At 40.0% G+C, this 23,256-nt stretch overlaps 1 protein-coding gene across 3 annotated transcripts in view; it reads left to right on the forward strand.

Annotated features, from left to right (window-relative positions):
* stau2 (staufen double-stranded RNA binding protein 2) overlaps positions 1–23,256 on the forward strand; it is a 79,892-nt gene that overhangs the window by 12,704 nt on the left and 43,932 nt on the right. For all 3 annotated transcript variants that reach the window (XR_013280809.1, XM_077508480.1, XM_077508481.1), the window contains exons 6-11: positions 4,705–4,864; positions 6,068–6,175; positions 12,303–12,515; positions 14,126–14,263; positions 15,186–15,314; positions 17,001–17,058. Coding sequence is in view for 2 of the 3 variants with exons in the window: in XM_077508480.1 (XP_077364606.1) it covers positions 4,705–4,864; positions 6,068–6,175; positions 12,303–12,515; positions 14,126–14,263; positions 15,186–15,314; positions 17,001–17,058 (806 nt within the window). In the remaining variant the exon portion in view is untranslated. The remainder of the gene's footprint in view (positions 1–4,704; positions 4,865–6,067; positions 6,176–12,302; positions 12,516–14,125; positions 14,264–15,185; positions 15,315–17,000; positions 17,059–23,256) is intronic.

The following is a 23,256-nucleotide window of genomic DNA, read 5'->3' on the forward strand; positions in this document are numbered from 1 at the left end:
GTACAAATTGTCTTCTTTTTATACTTCATTGTCAAAAATGAATGTTTTATGGTTTTAATAATTAACATTTACTTCAAGAAATGCCTGTGCAGTTAATCATGAATGGTCTTGTTAAATGTTACACCCAAGTCATCAGTAATCAGTAATAGTCAGTTAGTTATTTAGTTAGTGAGTAGTAGAATACACTACCTGGAATCTCTTCACTCTGCTCACTGATCTTTGTGGCTACAAATGGGATGTCCCAAGTTTAAGTGGCAGATCATTCCAGAATGTTTTTTTGTTTTTGTTTTTTTTTTTCCTCCATAATTTGTGCAACATTTAGGATTTCCTCAGGTACTACTGAAATATTTGCATACTTTTATTATTTATTTATTATTTTTATTTTATTTTTTTCCTATTAATTTGGTCGCACATTACACTAGACTGTGTTTTTCTTTACTAACTTGATCTTCGAATTATTTTCAGTTTTGTTGATACAACTAACGGGTCTTTTTAGTGAACCCTTAGGGCCTGATTTTTACTAATATCACAAATAGTGGCCGCTAGGTTACATGCTAGGAAGCCACTTTAGAGCATTTTTACTGATTTTCTTTCCATGACCCGCAGAGTAGTGTGTTCTATGATTACGTAAATACACCACCAACAAATAGAATACTCATTTCTTTCACCAGGAGGAAAAAAAAAAAAAAAGTTGAAACCAATGTCATGAGAAACCACTGCTCTAATGTCTACAGTATCCACTTTGTCCTTGTGGAGGAGACCTTGTCCTTCGAACTTATAAATCCAGAGGCCAGCGTTTGTTTTTGGTTGTTTTTTTTTTTCTTTCATGAAATGCTTTTTTAATGTCACGTCATTATGTATTTTATGCATTAGCAGTTGCGTGAGGCAAAAAGGAAGAAAAGCAATTAATGATGGACACAGGGAATGAAGTATGAGGAAAGGAGGGAGGGAAAACAAGTACATGTTTGGCAAGAGATTGGAAGAAAGTGCAGCTGGAGGAAGAACAAGCCAGTCCAAGTTTTTTTTTTTTTTTTTTTTTCCCCACCCACCCCACAAAGGCTCTGTCACTCTTTTTGCTCTCAAAGCAGCACCGTCGCATTTACTCTGACTGCGTTGCGTTGTTTTCATGTTTGTGCGCGACTGTAGTGAAAGCCTCCAACTGTTGACCACTTGTCTTCGTGGTGGTGTGAAGAAAAGCCACCGCATGTCATGTTGTTTTTCCTCTCTTTGGCTGGCTTACTGAATACAAATGTTTTCATCCTAAAGACACATCGACAAACTATAAGTACCTCAAAGCATGTCTTTGCTGTGCATCGCTCAGACACATTCGCCCAACAACGTTTGACTTCGCTAGCATCCCAAAATCGACGCTGATAATTAGTGCTGATATTTGACAGATATTGGCCTGTTTGAAAAATCTGAAGACCAATAAAGCGGAGCGGCAAATACTTGTGAACATTTTTTTTTTTTTTGAAGAAGAAATTTTGAACATGTTTAGTCGATTTTTCATTGTCTGCAAACACCTTTTGAAAAATTTCACAAACCCTATGATACAAAAGTATTTAAAGTCAATTTATAAGCAATTTTGCCCTAATGTTGTCATTTGTTTAAATGTTGAAAATTGATTGTGACTAAGCAATTCAATGATACCACTACCTTTAATTAAAAAAAAAAAAAAAGAAATATCCATCCATCCATTTTCTTGACCGCTTATTCCTCACAGGGGTCGCGGGAGGTGCTGGAGCCTATCTCAGCTGGCTCTGGGCAGTAGGCGAATCACAGGGCACACGGAGACAAACAACCATCCACACTCACAAGCACACCTAGGGACAATTCGGAGCGCCCAATTAACCTGCCACGCATGTCTTTGGAATGTGGGAGGAGACCGGAGTACCCGGAGAAGAGCCACACAGGCACGGGGAAAACATGCAAACTCCACACAGGAAGGCCGGAGCCTGGATTCGAACCCGAGTCCTCAGTACTGGGAGGCGGACGTGCTAACCAGTCATCCACTGTCCCGCCCAAAAAATAAATATATACCATAATTTTCAAAAAGTATTTATCGGTATCGGCAATACTGGCCCTGTACTTGATGTTGGATCGATACCAAAATTTGCAGTATCGCACACCACCATCTTCAAACCTCGTTTCTGAGCAGGTGAACTCGGTGTGAACAGTATTATGCAAATTAGCTGCGCTGTTACATCATCATAGCCATTTCTGAATGTTGATACTGAAAGACTACTGATCATATCAGTCTGACGTGTTTGGATTAGTGTGAAAGTGTGTTGGTGGCGGTGGTGTTGAAATGTTTTCCATCCACATCGGGAAGGTTAGAAAGTTAAGTTTAGCTTGCCACAACAAAAACGGCTTCCAGACTTAAATGTCACCTTGTCATTTGCAGGAGTAATTGAATGGCCGTATCGCTCATTTCTCATTATGACTGTTTGAGGGATCAAAGGCAGCAACGTGTGTTATGAGTCATACCGTGTATACACACACACGCACGTCATTAAAAATACAATGCTTTGTTATTATTATTTAATTATTCTCTCTTTCGTACAGCAGTTTCCACACCCTCCCAACAGGTGTCCTGGCCAGATTCCCGCTTTGTTGTAATAATAACAAGAAAAATAATAATTGATAACACATACATGCGGAGCCAGCCAGCAGGCACTGATGCGATTTGCTTGCGCACATGATTTTGCTGTGCGTACGTGTTGAACTTTCCCACGTTGTAGATTAGGGTCTCCCACCGCCTCCCCTTCCTCTCGCTTTCTCGTGTTTTCGTCTCTCCTTCCACCCCTTCAGTCTCCTCGTTTCGCTCTCCGCGTTATCCCTCAATCGCTGCCTCCCTGCACCTGTACTCCGTGTTCCTGTCCCAGCTGCTCCCATCTCGGCTCGGCGCTGTTGGCCAGAGCCCATGTTGCACTTGGCATGTCCTCGGAGACCCCGGGGCTGATCTTGACGTGCAAGGGGCCAGGCAAGCCCCCGCCCAGGGAAGGCTCCAGTGGCCTGGAGGAGCTGAGAGCAGATGGATGAGAAGGACGGCTGTGGGCTGAGGAAGGACCTCCTGCCATTCTGAGAGTAAAATGATTTTTCGAAGGCCTGCTGAGAAGATGAGGGAAATATATGAAGATGATAAAGAATATCAGAACAGGGGAAAAACAAAATGACATTTGTGTTTTTCAGAGTAACTTAGTAGAGAAGCAATATTTGACGTCTATAGCCGTCAATGGCACTCAATCTACATCCAAAAGAGGTGCTGCTGATTCAGTCCGCATTCAGTGGTGTAAAGAACATGACACAATTTGAAATGTGGACTCGTCAGACCACAGTTTACTTTTCCACTTTTTGTCAGTCCGTTTTATTTGATAAATAGTAAGTTTTCTTTTCCATTGTCCACATTTTTGTTGGATTTAATTAATCCATTGCTTAATTACTTTAATAAAAAACAATTTGAAATGTGGACTCGTCAGACCACACTTTTCCACTTTGCGTCAGGCTGTCTCGGATGACCAGAGAAACTTGTGGTTTTATTTCATAAAAGTGTATTTTCTACGGTACAGTTTTTCATTCTTTAGCTCTTCTTGCCTGGGACCCTCAGGTCGCTCAAAAAAGATCTGGATGTATTTTGGATCTATTTTGTTGACGGTGACATGGCGATTGCAAAAATACCCTTTTTTTCAACTTGTACTTTTTTTTTTTTTTCTTTTCTTGCCACCGTAGCACTTTGAGAATGCTCTTGAAATGTGAAAAAGTACATTACAAATATAATTTATTATTATTATTATTATTATTAAGTCGTTGCTTAATTACTTTACCCTACCTTGAAAACAAACTTAATTCCCCCCCTTGCCCAATTTAATTTGGCCAGTTAATTTAGCACCTAATATTTATTTCATATCAAACAATTCACACAGTTGCAGATGTTTCAAGTGTCAGTTGATGTTGTAGAAATTTCATTTTATTCATTCCAACTCCCCACACCCACTCAAATCCTCCAAATTGTGACAAATTAGGTGTGCTTGCTGTTAACTGGCAAAAATGCATACATGGAAAGTATGAAAGATTAGCATGAACTCCTGGAATGCTTGTTGTGGTTGTCTCCAAATTCCTCCAGCGTAACTGTGTTTCTTCAAATAAATGTAGTCATGTATCTGTGCCACCTGTGGGACCTGCATGTTCTCATATACTGAAGTGTATGTACGTAATGACAGAGAAGAAACCAGAGGACAAGGAAAACGGATATTAAAAACTTTGGTTTCCTCTCTCCCCCTCTTGTTCGCTTTCCCACTCTTTCTCTTTCATTGCCCTCCATTCTGCAGACATCCCCCCGACCCATGAGGGGGTATCTCCACATGGACTTGCAGACCGCTCTGTCAATTTGTTGACAGCTCAGTCCCACTCTGTCAGGACCCAATGAAAGAGCACAAAATCTATGTTGAGGAACAGAAGAAAGAGGAGAGGATATATGTGTCCGCGTGCTTTGTTTGGCGAGCCCAAACTGAAAAATCAAAGCAAGGCATTAGTTAGGTGAATGGTCAACAGGGTATTGTGTAGTAATTGACTCTAATGTAGTGTTTGACCTTTTTATTTTTACAGGTGTATTGAATGCTTTAGATTGTCTCATCATGTTCAAGCTTCTTGCCGTGTGTTTTTGAGTTAGACTCCGAAATTGATGAAAATGTTGCCTCCTTCCAGGTACCATTACCCTATTCCCAAGATCTTCTATGTCCAGCTTTCTGTGGGGAGTCATGAGTTCATCGGGGAGGGGCGCACTCGCCAAGCTGCCAGACACAACGCTGCCATGAAGGCCCTGCAAGCCCTCCGCAATGAACCCATCCCAGAAAGACCACCACAGGTAACCACACACAAATAATTGAAATCACGATTATTCAAGCAATTATTTCTTTTTTGGTACACAACAAGAAAATGTTTAAAGGGGCATGACATAAGTTAACACTCAAATTGGAGTGTTAAAATAACCATATTTTTCACCCGCACGTGTTTTAAGAATTGTATAATAGAGAGGCGGCACTACTGTGGGCCTTTAAACATTTAAAAATAGTAAGACCAATTAAAAAAAAAAATAGAAACACTATTAACTAAAGTATAATTAATCTGCTTTTAGTTTGCACCTGTCAGAATTAGTTTTTATCTTCTTTTTGTCTCCCAGTGTCTGTACCTTTCCATGGTTTACCTCGAGGCGCATTTGCCAAACTGTTACTGTCTCATACGGCAAATCAAATTGCCCCAGGTGCTCATAATTGTCACTAATTTGCTTTTGTTACAATTTGCTGCTGTTACTTGCCTGACCCGTTTTGTTGATGCGTCAGTAAATCAGCTCTTTTGTTTTCTGCTTTTACCGAGTCTTGTTTGTGCAATTTGTTGCACATTGTGGTTGTTTTGACTCCAAATGAAGCATTTTGAAACGTCCTCGCTAAGTTCTCAAAAGTTAAGAATTTTTTTTAGATTTTAGATACATTTGATTTGTTGTTTTTCCAATGACTATCAAGTAAATGGTAATTTCCATATTAGATTCCCAAAGTCTTGTTATCTAATTTCTGCTTTTATGAGTAAACTGTTCAGATGAATTTGTCTGGTGGGAATTTAATGTTGATATAATGATTTATCTACTATGGTGAGCCATTCTTCAGTCATCAGATGAGAATCATAAGCAGGAAACGGACTGTACAGTACATGCCGAATTTCCAACAGCTTGGCTGACATGTGCCGCCTAAATTTATAATTTTACGACATCGTTGGATACAGTTCTCAAACAGTCACGGGCAATTATTTTTACAAGTCTCAGCATTTACGCACTGCTGAATCATTTATCACATTTTTCTCCAAATATGAGATATGCTTATCGGTAAAAAGAAAACAAATGACTCTATTATTCCAGCTTAAAACCATTTCAGCTTTACAGTTGTATTGTATGTACACTGTCCATGCATTTGAATGTCATTCTCGTTGATTTAATCAGCACAGACTACTAATTCCCTCTTAACATGTAGTTTCCGAAACAAACACGCCTAATTCCAATTGTTGAACCTTTTGTTAGGACCCAGAAGAAAAGGCGGAGAGTGAGGAAGGCGCTGATGCCAGCAAATCAGAGATCAGCCTGGTCTATGAAATTGCGCTGAAGAGGAACTTAACTGTCAACTTTGAGGTAAGAAAACTGTACAGATCATATGAAGCACTTTTATTGCATTTTTCGCCTTTGTAAACCCAAATATGGAAATGTGTTTTTGAGCAATACGCTGACCTGCCAGTTGCTCCTGATGCTTCATCATCTGTATGTAAGTGTGAAGCGATCATCGTCACCAAAAGACCAAAGACCGTTATTGACTCAGCCGTTAAGTTGCATCCAGTGTTAGAAGTTGAATGTTTTTATTAGTCTCTCAAGCAAACTGGCTTAGATTTTGTCTTCAATTACTGTAGACGTTGTACTGCCCATTTATTAAAAAATAAATAAATAAATAGCAGTTGACGTCAATTAACGTTTTTGGCGGCATTCATTAGGATTTTAGCATACGTCATTAACCGTTTTTGGCAGTCAAACAGTTAAAACCATTCTCAGCCGTCTTAAACGGACAATCAACTCAACGATTTTCTTAAAATATGCTCCATGCACCCCCACTAGTCTAATCACAGCATTCTGATTAATACTGCAATTGTGAAATTTGAATTAAGAAACAAAATCCACCCGTTTTTATCCATCTCAGAGGGCGGCCATTTTGCCACTTGCTTTCAGCTGAAAATGACATCACTTGAGTTGCTCGGGGCTGGGATAACGAGCTACCACGGCTCACCTGTTTTCTGAGTTTGGTCATGTGACGTTTGCGAGCTGAGCCGTGATTGGTTGTTACCTGACCAACTGGTGTGTCATTTTCAGGTGACAGCAAGTAGCAAAATGGCCGTCCCCCCTGAGATCGATGAAAATGGATGGATTTTGCTGCTTAGTTCATATTCCACAAATACAATATCAGTCAGAATACAGAGTTTAGAATATTGGTGCTTCATAAAACATTCTTTGGTTAAAAAAAAAAAACTTCTCTGCACTCTGGCCATTGCTGGGAAATGCCAGCCTAGCTGCCAACTCATGAGCAGAGAAACTTGTATTCAATTCACACTCGCCCTGTGTTGGATCACGATCAGGCTAGGGTGTAGTCCTGGCATCGTTATCAGCCCTGATATGACCTTGAACTGGATAACCGGTCTACGTAACTGATGGGCGGTTGATATGCGTTAATGAAGATGTAGAACTAACCTTGCTCAAGGTTTTGTGTCCAGTAGAAAAAGTTGCACGCACTCGTTTTAAGTTCTTGACTTTGCCTGACCATGAGTTTTCTAAAGAGAGAAAAAAAAAAAATCGATGGTCCTTAAACGACCCTCTTGGTCTGTTCTCTTTGGCTTTTCACCAGATCTCAGCTGACGTATCCAATAATCTCTCCCTCATCACCCTTTCTCCTCAACACTTCAAGGTGCCAAAAACAAGGGAGGCTCAGTTTATTCTGTGTGCCCCCTCCCTTCCGTCATTGAATCCTTCCTTTCCACTCCTCGGACCATCACTCCCAAAAAAACACAGACGGATGATATTTGTAAAAGCAAAAAGGGGTATGTGGTTGAATGCGGGCGACAGGAAGTGGAGAGGAAAATTCTCTGTTGGCGTTGTTTGCTAATGAGTTTACACAATTTTAGAAAGTTATCCGGAAAGCTTTCAAGGCCTCCCGTCTGCTCCCCCGTTTTTTTTGTTGGAAACACATTTGCTCATCAGACCATGACATAGCCGTTCTTCCTGGAACTGCTATTAATACGTGAGGATGGCTAAATCCGTGTTGGTGTGATTCATTATCTGTCACCGTGTGAAATTAGGCTACTTTCATTTTCGTGCTTCTCCAATTTTCGATGCCTTGAAGTTGCAGTTTTCAGAGTAGCATTCCTGTGTCTCCTTTCAGTTGCCTGATGAGCATTCCGTCTTCAGTATTGAGCTTCCCTTCCAATTTCAGATTTGTTATGGTTGCTTGGCAACTAAATCATCATACTTCTTACAAGCGATTGATATGTGCCATGCAGTGACAGTTGTTGATCTTGGTTTGCTCTGACTTTAAATGTGCCAGATAAACGGTATGAGTATTGGGCCTATACTAGGTCATATTTCAAAGTATCGGTTATAATAGAACTTTAGAAATTACTAAAGAGAACTAGACATGAGAAATTACAAAAATGGAAAATTAATTTCATGCAATTTCAAGGCAAAATGCTGTGTTGGGATGTATAGGTCCTTCTTTAAAATTTTGTCATTATTTTCAAGTACTCGTGACGCAGACGAATACAAGCGACCGATGGCAGATGGGGAAGACGTTAAGTGAGTCCTCCTTGCCTGTAACTGGCGCTAACTTGCAGCATTTTTTTCACCAGAACTTCACCGGTTTGGAAATACTTCAAAATTGTGAATCTTAAACTAAAAGAGCATTTTTGTGTTTTATTTTGAGAGTTAAGACTATTGAAGAGTTACTGTGCTGTTTTTTTGTCAAAATGAAAGGAAATACATTTGTTTCAAAATATCTTTTAGTGATTTTTTTTATTTGTCAAAATGTACTACTGGTATCGGCAGTTGGTATCGGTGAGTACTGAGGGTCTGAGTATCGGTATCAGTCTGGAAAAAAAAGTGGTATCGAACATCCCTAATCAAAAGTATTAGTAGTATCGGTACTTGGTATCGGTGACTACTCAAATTGGGTCTTGTATTGTGATCGGTTTGAAAAATTTTTTGTTATTGAGCATTTATAGTACGTATTCAATTCGGTCATTGTAGGTTTTATAGTAGGAGAGACCTTTTACTATCTGTGTCTAATGAAGGCGGCCCAATTCCTGTTTACTATCTTCACCAAACTGTCATGGTCATCTCTCAGGTGCACACCTTCTCGCAGCAGTGCCCATGTTTTCACATCTCTCTGGGGCATGAAATTACCCATGAGTCAGTGCTAGCCAGCGCCTGCTTTCCCATCCCTCGGCGACGATGAGGGTCGCCGCCACCCTCCGAGCCGGTTGGCTCATTTAGTCCTCCTGTCAGGCGATATCAAGCAGATGTCGGCATCAAAGAGGAGCCAATCTATAAATCACAGCTTGTTTGTTGGATTGGAGGCTCCTTTTCCAAGGAGGGACACAAGAGTAGAGTCTGAGCCAAAAACCACCCATAGTACAAGAAGCTACTTCCTCCCCCCAAGCGCTTGTCCATCCACCACTCATCACACAAAAGGGCCTTTCTTCAGTCCACCGGACCCCTACTTTTGTCTTAACTTCCTATCTGTGCTGTATTTCTCTTCTAGTGTACCTGAGGACCTCGGGCTGGTGATGTTTTCGAGGGAACTTTTACTGGACCGTATTTTGGCAAATCAGAGCGTTGATCGAATTTTTTCCTCATTACAAATCTAAACTGTTGTAATTGTTTATTTCCTTGGGTAACTTCCCATCTTGTTCTGTGACAAAAGCTGAAAGGCTGCGTATGTTTTGTTATGCAGTCTGTGATGGAAAAAAGACGGGGCATGAGCTTGAAGTAATAAAGCTTTGCCCGGTGCGTGCCAGTATTCCCCATGCAAGTATTAGTTGCATTAGAAATGTACAAGTGAGACATCAAGACTCACGAGAGTGCGTGTAATGCGCTTGAAACAGCCACAGTATTTCTTTGCATTGACAAGCTTTACCTCTGTGAGCAAACGAGCTATCAGCTTTGACATTTGTGCTGCAAGGCCTCCGCGCAACATGCTTCTTAAACATAAAGTGTATTATTCATTGTACAAGAATGCTGAAAGAAAAAAAAAAGTGATAGAAACCACAGAGTAAGCATTGGCCATGCACACCAGTGCTTGGCAGTCATACTGTTTAGAATAGATATAAGAGGTATTTTGGAAGTATAACCACATTGAGTCAGAATTGAAGATCAAATGCAAGTCCTCGCCCACTTAGGAATGAATGTTTTTTCCATATGCTTGAAGATACTCAACAACTTACTTTTTTTAGGGATGGATGAGTACCGATAGCAGGTATCGGTATCAGGCAGATACCCAGTGTTGTTTGCCACCGTCTTGTGGTAGCTTTACAATTTGGGATATAGCTATATAGATATGACAGATGCCTATTAAGATGCAACTTCTGTAAACATAAATATAGAAAAAGAAAAAGATAACTTAAGATTCTCGTTTACATCGACTGAGTCCAAAATAAACTCGAATCTCTTACTCCTTGTACTTTCCCCGAAAAACGTTTCATAGTCCAACATATGAAGAATCCGATTTGATGAAGGTGGAGTGCACTTTAATAGCGCTTTATCTTTAGAAATTTACTAAGCCGTATTAACTTATGTCATTCAAACATATTAAGTTTCTACACTGGCCAATGACGCAACGTACCAGCCTCAGAGAAATAACTTAAACGTGAAAAAAATAAACTAAAAGGATCTTGTTTTGTCCCATTTTAGATCTGCTTAATCATCTGCGTCGTGTGTACTATCTTGTTTTAGCTTCGTCCTCACTAATGCTAAGCTCGCTAATGCCACGCTAGTAGCGTTGTCCTTGCTAATTCTAAGGTCGCTAAAGCTAGGCTAGTATCGTCGACCTTGCTAATTCTAAGGTCGCTAAAGCTAGGCTAGTATCGTCGACCTTGCTAATTCAAAGGTTGCTAACGCTAGGCTAGTACCGTCGACCTTGCTAATTCTAAGGTCGCTAAAGCTAGGCGAGTATCGTCAACCTTGTTAATTCTAAGCTCACGAATGGTATGCTAGTAGCTTTATCCTCGCTCATGCTTTGCTCGCTAATGCTAAGCTAGTACGCTCACTCATGCTAAGCTAGTTCTTCTAAGCTAAGAAGGCGTGAGAGGTGACCAGCGGCAATGTTTGCAAACTCCCTTTTGTTAGAGGCCAACAATTAGATGTTAAACAAGCCAATTATTCCGTTGCTCGGACTGTGACGCACACAAACAACTTCCAGGTTATGTGGCGTATGTCGTTTTCGCATATGTGACAAATGTTCCTCTCTGACACTACGCATTGACACACTATGACTCGAATGGGGAAAATTATGAATCGGCATTCGTTTACAATGGCCAAGCCACTGCTTAATTCGAGTCACCGCCGATTCGTGCACAGTACTGAAAATCAATTTAAGAAAAAATACTGTATTGGGGTATTGGCTATAGGTCTTTCTTTAAAATTATGTCATTGGTTTTTGGGACATTTTACATATCAAATGTACTCGTGGTATCAGTGCTTGGTTTGGGTATTGGTGACTACTCATGAATTGAGTACTCATACTGGTATTGATTTGAAAATAAGTTGTGTTGACCATTGCTTACATTTTGAAGTCCACCTGGTGTGATGGCCACCATTGTCTTTTTTTTTTTCTTTTTTTTTTTTTTCCCCCCCTGAAACAAACAGCATGCAGTTATTTTTGAATGGGCAGTAATGGGGACATTATCCCTCAATTCCTGTAATGGTGTAGAATTAGCCTGTGCTGTGTTGTTGTGTCAAGTATCTCAGGAGAACGAACGCTCATGGTTCCACTTACCGGTTTTAATCAGTTCATTGAGTTGAAATTAGCCGTTTTCAGCTGGTTTGATTGCAACAATTTGCACTGCGAGCACCACAAATTGTGCTTCGATTAAGGAGTTGTTGACACACCAGCTAATGAACACTGTTTAAAAAAAATACTGATTAGGTGAACTGTATGCTGTTGTACTTGTGTGTAAAATTAAATTCTTGCTTTTTGTATATTTTTCGCTAAATATTTTGTCGAGCCACACCTGTTACTCTCTCTCACTGTAGTCGCAAACCGTGCTCTCGTACTTCACAGGAAGTAGATGTGATTGCAGAAGCATGACCTAACGCCAGCCGGTGTTTGTTTTAGGTCTCCCAGGTGACCAGAGGCTAGAGGAAGGAAACTGAGCCCTCATCACTAGAGACTGTCATCTAGGAGCATGTTACTCTTAATGTGTTCTTGTACGTCAGTGCCTGTGTGTGTGTCTTGTATATGAATAACATGAGTATATGGGCGGGTAGCACTGTGACCATTGAGAGCAGATGTTTTAGACCACCTGGTGTAGCTGCACACGCTTCCCAACACACACCAAGAGCAAAAAGTAACACGCATTCACGTGGATCTGCAGAAGCGCTCTCTGTACGCATGCAGACACACAAGCCAGCCTCGGTCCCGTTTCATGTATCTGTCCAGGAAAATCTGGAATGAAATCAACGTTTTTCATTTTGCGGAACTCCCTTTCCACTCGTGTATATGCAATAGGTGTTGAAGGAGAGTGGACCCCCGCACATGAAAAGCTTCCTGACCCGCGTCACCGTTGGGGAATTCTCCGCCGAGGGCGAGGGCAACAGCAAAAAGCTATCCAAGAAGCGTGCCGCTCTGTCCGTTCTGCAGGACCTGAAGAAGCTCCCCTTCATTCCCGTTGTGGAGAAACCCAAAACACACTACAAGAAACGCACTAAGACCATCCTCAAGGTACTCCAGCTAGAGTTGGGTGGTCTAATATTAATCCATTGCATTTTATCACGTAGTTTAGGGAAGGTTTTTTTGTCAACCGCTGATAGTAACAAGCCTCTCGTCAAAATAAACCTCAAAGGCCATGTAAGAATAATATGTCATAATAATATTAAATATTTTTAGATTCATGTTGTCTACTAATATTGGTACTTAATTACAACTGCACTTGGTGTATACAGAATATAGAGAAGGGGTCAGCAACCTTTACTGTCAAAAGAGCTATTTTAGGCCAAATAAATACAAAAAAATCTGTGATTCATTTTCTTCTACCTTTTAGTCTTCCTTTTTTTAAGGTAAATTTTCATACTTTATTTTTGATATTTTTGACTTCTGCAATTTCTGTCAAATTTCCGACATTTTTTGGCAATTTTATGGACAGTATTATAGTCATTTTCGGCCTCTTCCTTTTAGAAATTTTATTGGTAGTTTTTGACGTATTTTTCTGCCTTTTGTTTTTGCTATCAATTTTCTGACATTTTTGACAATTTTTCTTTTTTTACCCAATTACCGGTATATTTTTGGCAATTTCGTGCACATTTTTTTGTAATTTTTTTGCTTTTCTTCTTCAATTTTGCACATTTTATTGTCATTTTTGGACATTTTTAAGTATTTTTTTTTTTTACTTTCACCTACATTTTGTCTTTCTTTTTCTGACAATATAAAAATTTGGACTCTGACATTTTTTTGAATATTTAATTCTTCTTCTTTTTTTTTTAATTTAATCATTGAGTCATTTAAAGACAATTTTATCTTAAAAATAGTTTAAAAAAAACATAAAAAAATAATGATTTCTATTAATGTTTTTAGAGCTCCACTGAGAGCCACAGGAGAGTAATTTTCATCTAATTGGGGTTTTATTTTCTTTATTTTAAAAAGGTCATAAAGTGGCACATTAATACTGAGGCACAAAGACGATGCTAAATGGAACAGAAATATAATAATAATAATAATAATAATAATAATTTTGCATTACACAATGTCTCGTTTTAGGGTCATGTGGGGGTGTTAAGAGAAAAAAAAAAGACTACAGCGAGAAACAAGGAAACAAAAACTCAACAAAATTATTTATTTGTTTATAGTGATGAGGTGTTTTATTCCCATTGTGGAATAAAGGGAGGGGTCTATCTGGGGTATGGCATGTATTTTATGCAAGGTCCGGCTTCCCCAATCCTGGTCCTCGAGGTCCAGAGTCCTGCAGATTTTGGATGTTTCCCTTCTCCAAGACACCTGATTCATATAATAAGGTCATCAGCAAGCTCTGCAGAAGCAATGATCATTAGAATCAGGAGTGTTGGAGGGGGCGGGGCCAACATCTAAAACCTGCAGGACTACAGCCCTCAGGGATCAGGATTGCTCAACCCTGTTCTAAATGATGACACATCTGGGGATTAATTGAGCAACATCTATCAACCTGGAAGCCGGTATTTGATAAAATGCAATAATTCACACAGTTGATATGAATCAGTCTTAAACAGAAAATAATTAAGAGTTGACACACAGTTTGAATGTTTGTCGAATGCTCGCAGGTGTCGTTTTCTGTCGTCACTCTCTGTCACTTCATCCTCTAGACGGGACCGGACTATGGCCAGGGCATGAACCCTATCAGCCGCCTGGCCCAGATCCAGCAGGCCAAGAAGGAGAAAGAGCCCGAGTATTTGCTGCTTTCGGAGCGGGGGATGCCCCGACGCAGGGAATTTAGCATGCAGGTATTTCGATTCAACACTGTAAAATATGTCTTGCCCTCTGTTCCCCCGAGTATTAAACCTTAGCTTAGCTTAGCTGTTTATAACTGACAAATCAAGTGTAACGTGTATTTCTCTGCACAATTTTGTCATCATTTTCTTGTCAGCCTTGCTGCTTTTCTGTCTTTCAGTCACATCTTCTTTTCCATAATCCCCTTCTTTCATAAGTGGAACAGAGCTCCTCTTAGCATCGGGCAGTAATTCAGCCGCAAACCTATTCTCCATGCCTCTTTGATACGCACATCAAGCTCTGCAAATGTATGTGCGCGTCTTTTGTGTAGTCCGCTCGCTCTTCTTAAATTTCCTCATTGTTCTCTGCCGTAAGCACAGGGAGTGAAACGGGTCTCTATTTACTTCATCTCCAGTTCCAACTAGCAGTATTTTCCTGAAAAACGTTCACCTTGTCTCAAGTGCCTTTAAAAGACAGATTATATTTATTATTTTAAGAATTATTGCGTTTATTCCATAAGCCATTTAGTGGACTTCTCGTCATTATGACTTGCTTGTCGTGCATTTAAGCGGGGACTTAAATGAGCATGTCAGAGCACTTTGAGGAAGCGCACCAAAGCCCGTCTGTTCGCAGGCGTCGTCCGCCGTAATGTTATTTGTCCAGCGTAATTGTCTGTTTGCATAACATAACGACAGCTGATATTCTCTTGGAAATATCTGCTTACATTACGAGTCGACAGATTTAATGTTTCGGGATCAGTGAAAAACAAACATGTCACTTTTCCTTTTTTTGCAAAGTGGCTGGCTCGGTCTGCAGAAGGAAACCGAACCGTTTCTGGCGATAAGTGAATGAAAGTGTAAAACGCAGAGGGAATGCGTGTTTTTTTTTTTTTCCCTGAATTGTAAATATTTTAAATCGCCTGTGTCCTTCATGCAGGTGAAGGTTAACAGCGAGGTTGCCACGGGAACAGGGCCCAACAAAAAGGTGGCTAAACGGAATGCCGCTGAGGCAATGCTGCTGCAGCTGGGATACAAAGCCTCGACAGTCCCTCAAACGCCAACAGAGGTACTTTTTTTTTTTTTTTTTTTTTTTTCCCCCAACCTTCCTTTTATCATTCCCCCCATTTTCGAGCTGACAGAATCTTTCCTATTTCACATGGAGTTCCATTCCAGTATCTGTGGTTTACATATTTATGTAGCACTTTTCAAGAGATACTCAAAGGTATCAGATTTTTCCTCTTTGCCATCACTGGTACCCTACACTGCAAAAACCGAAATCATAATTAAATTTGCTTATTTTTCTTTGATTTCTAAGATGACAACTAACCGACATCAAAGGCTGGGACTGGGGTTTCATAAGAGGAATTTTCTTATTTTAAGATTTTGCATAATCTAGAAATAAGAAACTAGTAAAAATTAGGGGTGTCAAAATTAGTGCGTTAATTTTGAGTTAATTTAAAGTTCCTTTAGCGCCACTAATTTTTTTTAACGCGCTATTAATGACCTGCCCTTAATTGTAAAGTCTGTACTGGAGGAGTTCCAGTGATGAGCAAACACGTCCACATTAAAATTTAGCAGTAATATTGTATTTTACAATTTTAATAATGCGCAGAATTTCACTTTTACTTCATGTAAAAGATGAGATAGCTCTTAATATGAAAAGAAAAATGCACTGAGTTGTCACTGTCTTACAAATGCAACTATGCCATCTAGTGGCAGAAAAATTAGCTCAACACAAATCAGGATTACACTGCTTTTTTTTACATTACATCTTTTTAATTTTAATTAAATTTTATGAATTATGAAAATACTGTATCAATGACTAAAAGATGCAGCCATACTTCTATTTAACATTTTCCCACTTTATGTTAAAAGCATGAATACTTAGAAACATATTTTATTGTGCATTTTATTGTACAATTACAACAGATATAAAATTTGCGATTAATCGTCAGTTAACTACTGAAGTCATGCGATTAATTCCAATTAAAAATTTTAATCACCTGACACCCCTAGTACTATTTTCAAGACCGCTGTGGTTGATATGGGAATAGTATTATTTTCTTTCTTTTTTTTCTTTTTTTTTCAATCTTACAGATAAATTATTTTTTTCTTGTTCTGTCGGCAGATAATTTTGCTTATTTTACTTTTTTTTTTTTTTTTTCCCGGAAAATATCTACTGTCCTTTTTGCAGTGTATGTGCTAGCGTCACAAAAAAAAAAAAAAAAAAACTTAACACATTTGTGAAGTGACTTGATTCAGGTCTTACATGATGATTTCTTTTGACTCTATAGTGCCGATTGTCCCACAAATTTTGAATTGAAATCCAAATTGTCTCACTTTTGGACCATTTTGACGGTTCCGCTGGATTTGCGCGCTACCTCCAAATGACTTGCATTCCTGTTCTCTTCCCATTTCTCATCTCAAGTGTCACAATGCTTGGGCTCGGTGTCGTACACGCGTGTGTTTGTGACTGTGTGTGTTTGTGTAGGCAGACATGCATCCCACCACAGCAGCAACACACTGAATAGGAGCCTTTGAGGTTGCTAAACATTGACAACCCCCCTTATTAAATAGCTGGCCGAGACAGACACTAGGCTCCTTAAGCGTTCTCGCATGTGAGCGCTCGTCTCTTTGTGGTCCAAACAGTAGGAAGGAACTTGTCTGACATGCGTGGAAAAAGCTGTCTGTTCAAGAATACATCTCTCTTACTTACCCCCCCTCGTCTCTGCGTCCCTTTGCATCACCACAGATGGACAACAAAGGCTGGAACGGACAAAAGGCGTCTTTTACCGAAGCGACGAGTAACAGTGAGTATCGGCACGTCTCCCTTTTCCATTTCCTTCTCCTCCCCTTTTCCCCGCGTCTCCATCGCCGCCTCCGTCCCCAGGTGGTTTGAGTTGCCGAGACGGCCCGGCGTTTAATCTCTGTGACTGGTCAATGGGCATCGGACTGTCAGTTGAATCGGCCGTGCGTCCTCGTGGGGAGCCTGCGAATTCAGGTCCATTCACTCGGGCTTACAGGGCCCGCACACTGAGGCCCTCTGGGGAGTCCCCCACTCCCGCTCTGCCTTCCCGTGCCCAAAACGTCACATTTCACTCAGGATTAACATAATCCTATACACAACAGACGCATACCGCGAGATGATTCAGGCCATATGTGAAAATATGATCAAGTTACTAAAGATAGTCGGGCAACTTCAAAACAACTGTAGACGAAATAAGATTAAGACACCAAAAAACAGTTGGGTCAAAAATGGACCAACACAACTTTTTGAGTTGGGTCAAATTAATTACCCAGAAAGCAACCCAACTGGGTAATTCGTGAACCCAACTTTTTGGGTTAATTGAAGAACCCATTTTAATTGGCCCCATTTAGGGTAAAAAATAGACCGACTCAATTTTTTTCAGTTATTTAGACCAAAAAGTTGGGTCAAATTAAATACATGAACCACAAAGCAATCCATTTTTTGTGGTGTTTTGTGGACCAACATTTGGGGTTCATTGAGTAACCCAATTGAATTGGGTCAAAAATTAACCAACCCGACTTTTTGAGTTATTTAAGTTAAAATGTTGGGTCAAATTAAAGATATTATCAACAAACCAATCCAGTTTTGGGGTTGTTTTGAGGGTTATTTATTTGACCTAATGTATTGGGTTAATTGAATAACCCATTTGAATTGGGTCAAAAAATAACCAAACCAACTTTTTGAGTTATTTAACCCAAACGGGTCAAAATAAATTAATAACCTACAAAGCAACTCCAAAAATTGGGTTGATTTGTGAGTTATTCATTTGACCCAACTTTTTGGGTTAGTGGATAATCCATATGGATTGGGTCAAAAACAAACTTTTTAACCCAAAAAAATGGGTCAAATTCTGGGTGTATTCATGCAGCACGTTGGAATGTCATGTTTTCCTCTATTTCTGGGTTTCGTCATGCGTTCAGCGCATTCACAGATCGTCACGCGGGTCGACGTGATTACGCAATATAGTCCAGTTGCAAAAAGCACAGTGTGAATACGAACCGCAACAAACGAAAAAAAAAAAAAAAAAAAAAAGAGTCCGCTTTTGGTCCGGACCAAACAAGCGAACTAAACAACTTTTCTGGTCTGAATACACCCGATATTAATAACCCTCAATGCAAACCAATTTTTTATTTTTTTTTTGTGCACTATTCATTTGACACAACTCTTAAACGAATAATCCAAAAAGTTGGGTTGGTCACTTTTTGACAAATTTTTGATTTTTTTTTTTTTTTTTTACCCAACTGTTTTTAAGAGTACAGCAAATTTGCTTTGTGAAGAATTTCACAAATAAAACTGAATAATTTCAGCATTTGAAGCACTACATTATCTGTAGCCCAAATTGTATTTAAAAATTAATTCGTATAAATTGCTTTCTTTATGCCAGGATTTTTCTTGTCTTGTTTTGCATGGGAATGAGGTGACTCAGCATGCGGGTGGGAGAACTCATAGTAAAGCATGACGATGCAGTTCTGTAGAAAGCAGCTGCTGTGTGTCAGCTGTGTATTGGTTAACTTGACCATTGTCTGGAATGAAAATAAAAATGTAAACACATTCCTTGTCATTAAGTCAAACATTCTATTTTTAGACACCTTCTGTTCACATTTTTTTTTTTTTTGCCTACATTTACACTTGAATCCATGCAGTTTATGTGAACACATTGCAAACAACATCCAGACAAGAAACTTAAATGCCAGCAGCTGGAGAAAAAAAAAAAAGAAAAAAAAATAGCTCATGTGATGTGGCATCGACAACAAACAGATCAGTATTTTAAATTGGAATGCGCTGTCATCACCCACATCCAATTGAGGCCTTTGGCAGTGCTGCCATGCCCTGACACAAATACACAGCCACAGTTTGGTATGAATGGGATGTTTGCTGTTTATGATGAGCTGCACAAATCCGGCTCACCACTGAATATTGGCTCTGCGCGCGCAATATCAAAATCAAAGCACATCGGATTTGGCCCAATTTGTCAAACGATAAATTCTGAAAATGGCATTCATGGAGAGAGATGTCGTCTTTTAAACTCTATCTTGTGGTTGTGGTTTGTATTGCCTGTCACATAACTCCAGAGCAGAGCCTCCTGGGAAATTCCCCTCATTTGGTGATGATGTCTTCAGCCATTCCCATTCATAGTTTGCCCCTTACTCAATATCAGGCTGAGCTCTCAGCTAATTAGCTTGTTATGGTCTTCCGAACCACACGCAGCACACATGATCGGTTTTCAATATTTGTTGCACAAACATTTACCCCTCACTAAAAAAATGTGTTTTTGTTGTGGTTGCCTGTTGTCATGATTGCCAGGGCAGACTGGAAGCAACAAGCTGTTTTCATGGCACTCCTCTTTCTTTTGAATAATGTTTTACAACAAGGATTTAAAAATTGTAGACTATAAGCTTTTAAATTATGTTTTTGACACATTGACTTGATTTGGAAGGTCGACGATGCATTTCCTTCAATAGCGAGATAGTTTATGGTCATTTTAATAATTATTATACCAAGTATCGATACTCGCCCATCCCTAACAGTATTAAATTAAATAATAAAGAGCAAAATCCACATCCGTATGGATTTACAGTAGCACAGCATAATTATCTGAACAGAATTAAAAAGACATAACAATTACCGATTAATCTGCCGATTATATAAAAATTTATAATGCATTAAATTAACTCCTTCCCCAATTCTTTAATAGGTGCCCCTTACGCATAAACTTTCACGATTAGTATTCTCTGCTTTGAATAAGTCCATATAAAAAAAAATCATGAAGTATAAAAGGTTATTGTATAGATTTGTGTGTCAATAATAAAACAATTCTTTTTTTTTTACTGCTGTAAAGCATTAACCTTTTCTTTTATATAGTTTTATCTTGTGTTATTTTCACAAGTCCTGGGACTTACTGGGCTAACCTGGAATCTCGGGGATTGTATTTCGTGCCATGTCATGTGGAAATGCGTGTTAAGACAAACAAACATAAAAAAAATCTTTGGATATTTGCATCTTGAATTTCTAGAAAAGAAAGTCTTTGAATCCTTGAAATATCAACTTGATAATATAACTTGAAAGGACAATGACAAAACAAAAACAATAAGAATAGAATACATTTAAATAATAGCAACTGAAAAAACAGTAATAAAAAATGACTGAGTTTTGGCCTCTTGGGGGCAATGTGGTGCCGTGCATCCATGGCGTACACACCTAAAGTGTGTACAGAAGAAAGTTTTGATTGAATTCTATTAAAATAACTCGTTTTCCACACATTGGGAATAATTTGTGCCTTTGTGCAGTGTTATCTCATCTGTGGTTATATGTTCCCACAAGATTTGCGTATGGATATTCGTTATTTGAAGGAAAAACACTCCCGAAGTCGATGCTAACTTCCTGGTAGCATTTGCTGACTTCCTGTTAGCGCTAGGCTAGCGATGTTATAAAAACAAAGCATGTTTTGTATTTACATATACAGTGGATGTAATTCTTAACGTTGTGTATTTAGTTTTACAGTTAACTCCAACTGTGGTGTCATTAAAAGGCTGACGTACAACAGAATAACCTACACTACACACTTGCTAGTTGCTAATGCTACGCAAGCAAATTGCTGCATTCAAGGTACTTTCACAGCGATAATCGGCCATTTGGCCCAATTGGCCGATTGTTTTGGCCGATGTTTGAAGGGGCTAAATAAAAGTTTAAAAAAAAAAAAAAAAAGCCCCCTGGAAACTTTTAATGGAAATACGGGAAATCCCAAGTAGGCTATTGCTTTTGTTTGACCAAACACCTCATTGTGTTTGTGTGCGCTTCTGTCCTTTGGCCCGCGTGAGCTGTCGGGATGCTGCGCTTAACAACCAACAGTGGCTTAGAGACTGGAAGGAAGCGTTTCAAAGAAAGCGCCGTAAGAGGAGTGATTTTTCTCTCGTCTATTCCCATGGGTCCTGCGGCCAGGCTTTTCACCGGAGTTGCCACATTTCATTTCCTGCTGTGCATATGTGTGTGCGTCGGTGTGTCGGCGCATTGTGTGCATGTGTGAACTGTGCGAAGGTCTCGCTCGGCCGCGGTGATTTATAGCAGCGGGCTATGGCCCTATCTGTTTTCGATCAGCCTCATGCTTGGCTCTGGCTTCCCTCCAGCGCTCCCCTGGCCCGCCGGACGCCGAACATGGGCGGGACCCCGAGAAAACTGCCTGGAAACTTTCAGTCCCGTCTTACATCTTCGTTTTATTGCATCTTCTGCCCATCCTCTGCTTTCGCTCGTTGACAGTCTTCTAATGGCAAACCTGTGGCAAACTTACATTCTTTGAGCACTCTTTGTCCACCGCTGATGTCATGTTGGCCAGCATCTTTCTTTTTTTTTTTTTTTACAACGCTGCGTGCAGAATTCGCAGGCAAGTTTCCTTAAAATTGCCCTCCTTGACTGGAAAGACGACTAAAAGCAGTCGAGGTTGTGTCATCACTGACGTGGTGGAGATTGTTGTCGTGTGAGTAATAGCGCCTGGGTTTCATCGCAGCCTTCAGTGCCCACTTGAGTTGTTAACATTGAGTAAAGGATTCCCAGAAAGCCTCGACTGAAGCGCAAGTGCGCAACTCTCGCTCGTCTGTGTATGTGCGATGGCCATAGTAACTCAAACAGGAAGTATGCTGTCAGTCATGCCGCTCGCTCCAACACTTTCTTCCCAGCTGTTGGTCCGTACACACACAAACAAGCGCAAAGACTCACACGCAGCTGGTCTTCCCATCTCTGGCGACCTTGGCTGGATTTAGGAGGCTCGGCGTGGTTTTCACATCCACTCCTCCACACCCATCTAAAAACTGGCTGACTTTTATCATCTTTACCCCAATTCGCGTCGTCTCCCGTCGCTCTTTCGCGCCTCGTTCTTTCAGTCTTGAGCCACAAAGTGACGAAAGTCCACCTGTCGCAGCCATTTCAGGACGATGATGTCAGGGTGTCACGGACGCCAAGATAAACACGAGATTTATCGAAGCGATCCGGATCAGAAGAGGCTCAAAGTCCTGTCTTGCTCGTCTGGATTGGAGTGGTGGCTTGTTGAAGAGAAGCAGGTCAGACGAAACAAGACGCTTGGCCTGTTAAGTGCAAATCGCACGGGTCGTTTCTTTGGGTCACCGAAAACTATTCGCAGGAAGCGAAACAGAACCTGCTTCATAATTTGGTGGTAGCGCTTTTACAGACATGGTTTGTGTATCCCTTCTGGTTGACTGCATGGATTCCTAATAAAGGGATTATACAGTATCATTGCAAATTTGTCCAAAGTGGTCCTGGATGCTTCAAATCCCAGTCAAGGCTCAAGAAGCAAATCACGTCCCGTTGCGTTCAAAGCCGTGCGTGATTCCAGGCAGCCGACTGCGCGGTTTCTCATCGCTGATGAAATACTAGCTGTTGTGTTGATGTTGGTTGATGTGTCTGTGTTTGCGTTTCCGAGCGAGAAAGAAGCCGCGCTTCTATCCCAGCGGATGCGTTTGGACTGCCAAACCACACAAAGTGGTGGAATGACACTTTGGGAGCCAAGCTACACAGACACACAACGACACACGCATATGTGCGAATAAAGTTGTAGTTAATGTATGAAATTTCGCTTCCTGATCAAATTCTGGGTGGTCCTTCAATTTTTCCCTCCACTTTAATTTTGAAAAAAAAAATACAACTGTATAGAGCAGAGTCTGCAATTTGGGGCTCAGGAGCCACATGTGGCTCTTTAGTCCCTCCCCTGTGACTCTCCCCAAAAAAAATTGAATTGATGAATATTTTGTACATATTTATTTGTATTTTTTTAAATAAATTATTCAAATGAATTGATTACATTAAAAAAAAATTAAATATTCAAAAAATGTGAGTCTAAATTTTTATGTTGTCAGAAAGAGAGACGAAAAGTAGATGAAAATTTTAAGAAATTACCTAAAAATGTCCAAAAAGTGACAATATAATGTCCAAAAAGGAAGAAGAAAATTACAACAAAATGTCCATAAAATTG

Source organism: Festucalex cinctus, chromosome 20 (assembly GCF_051991245.1).
Source record: "Festucalex cinctus isolate MCC-2025b chromosome 20, RoL_Fcin_1.0, whole genome shotgun sequence".
Lineage (NCBI taxonomy): Eukaryota > Metazoa > Chordata > Actinopteri > Syngnathiformes > Syngnathidae > Festucalex > Festucalex cinctus.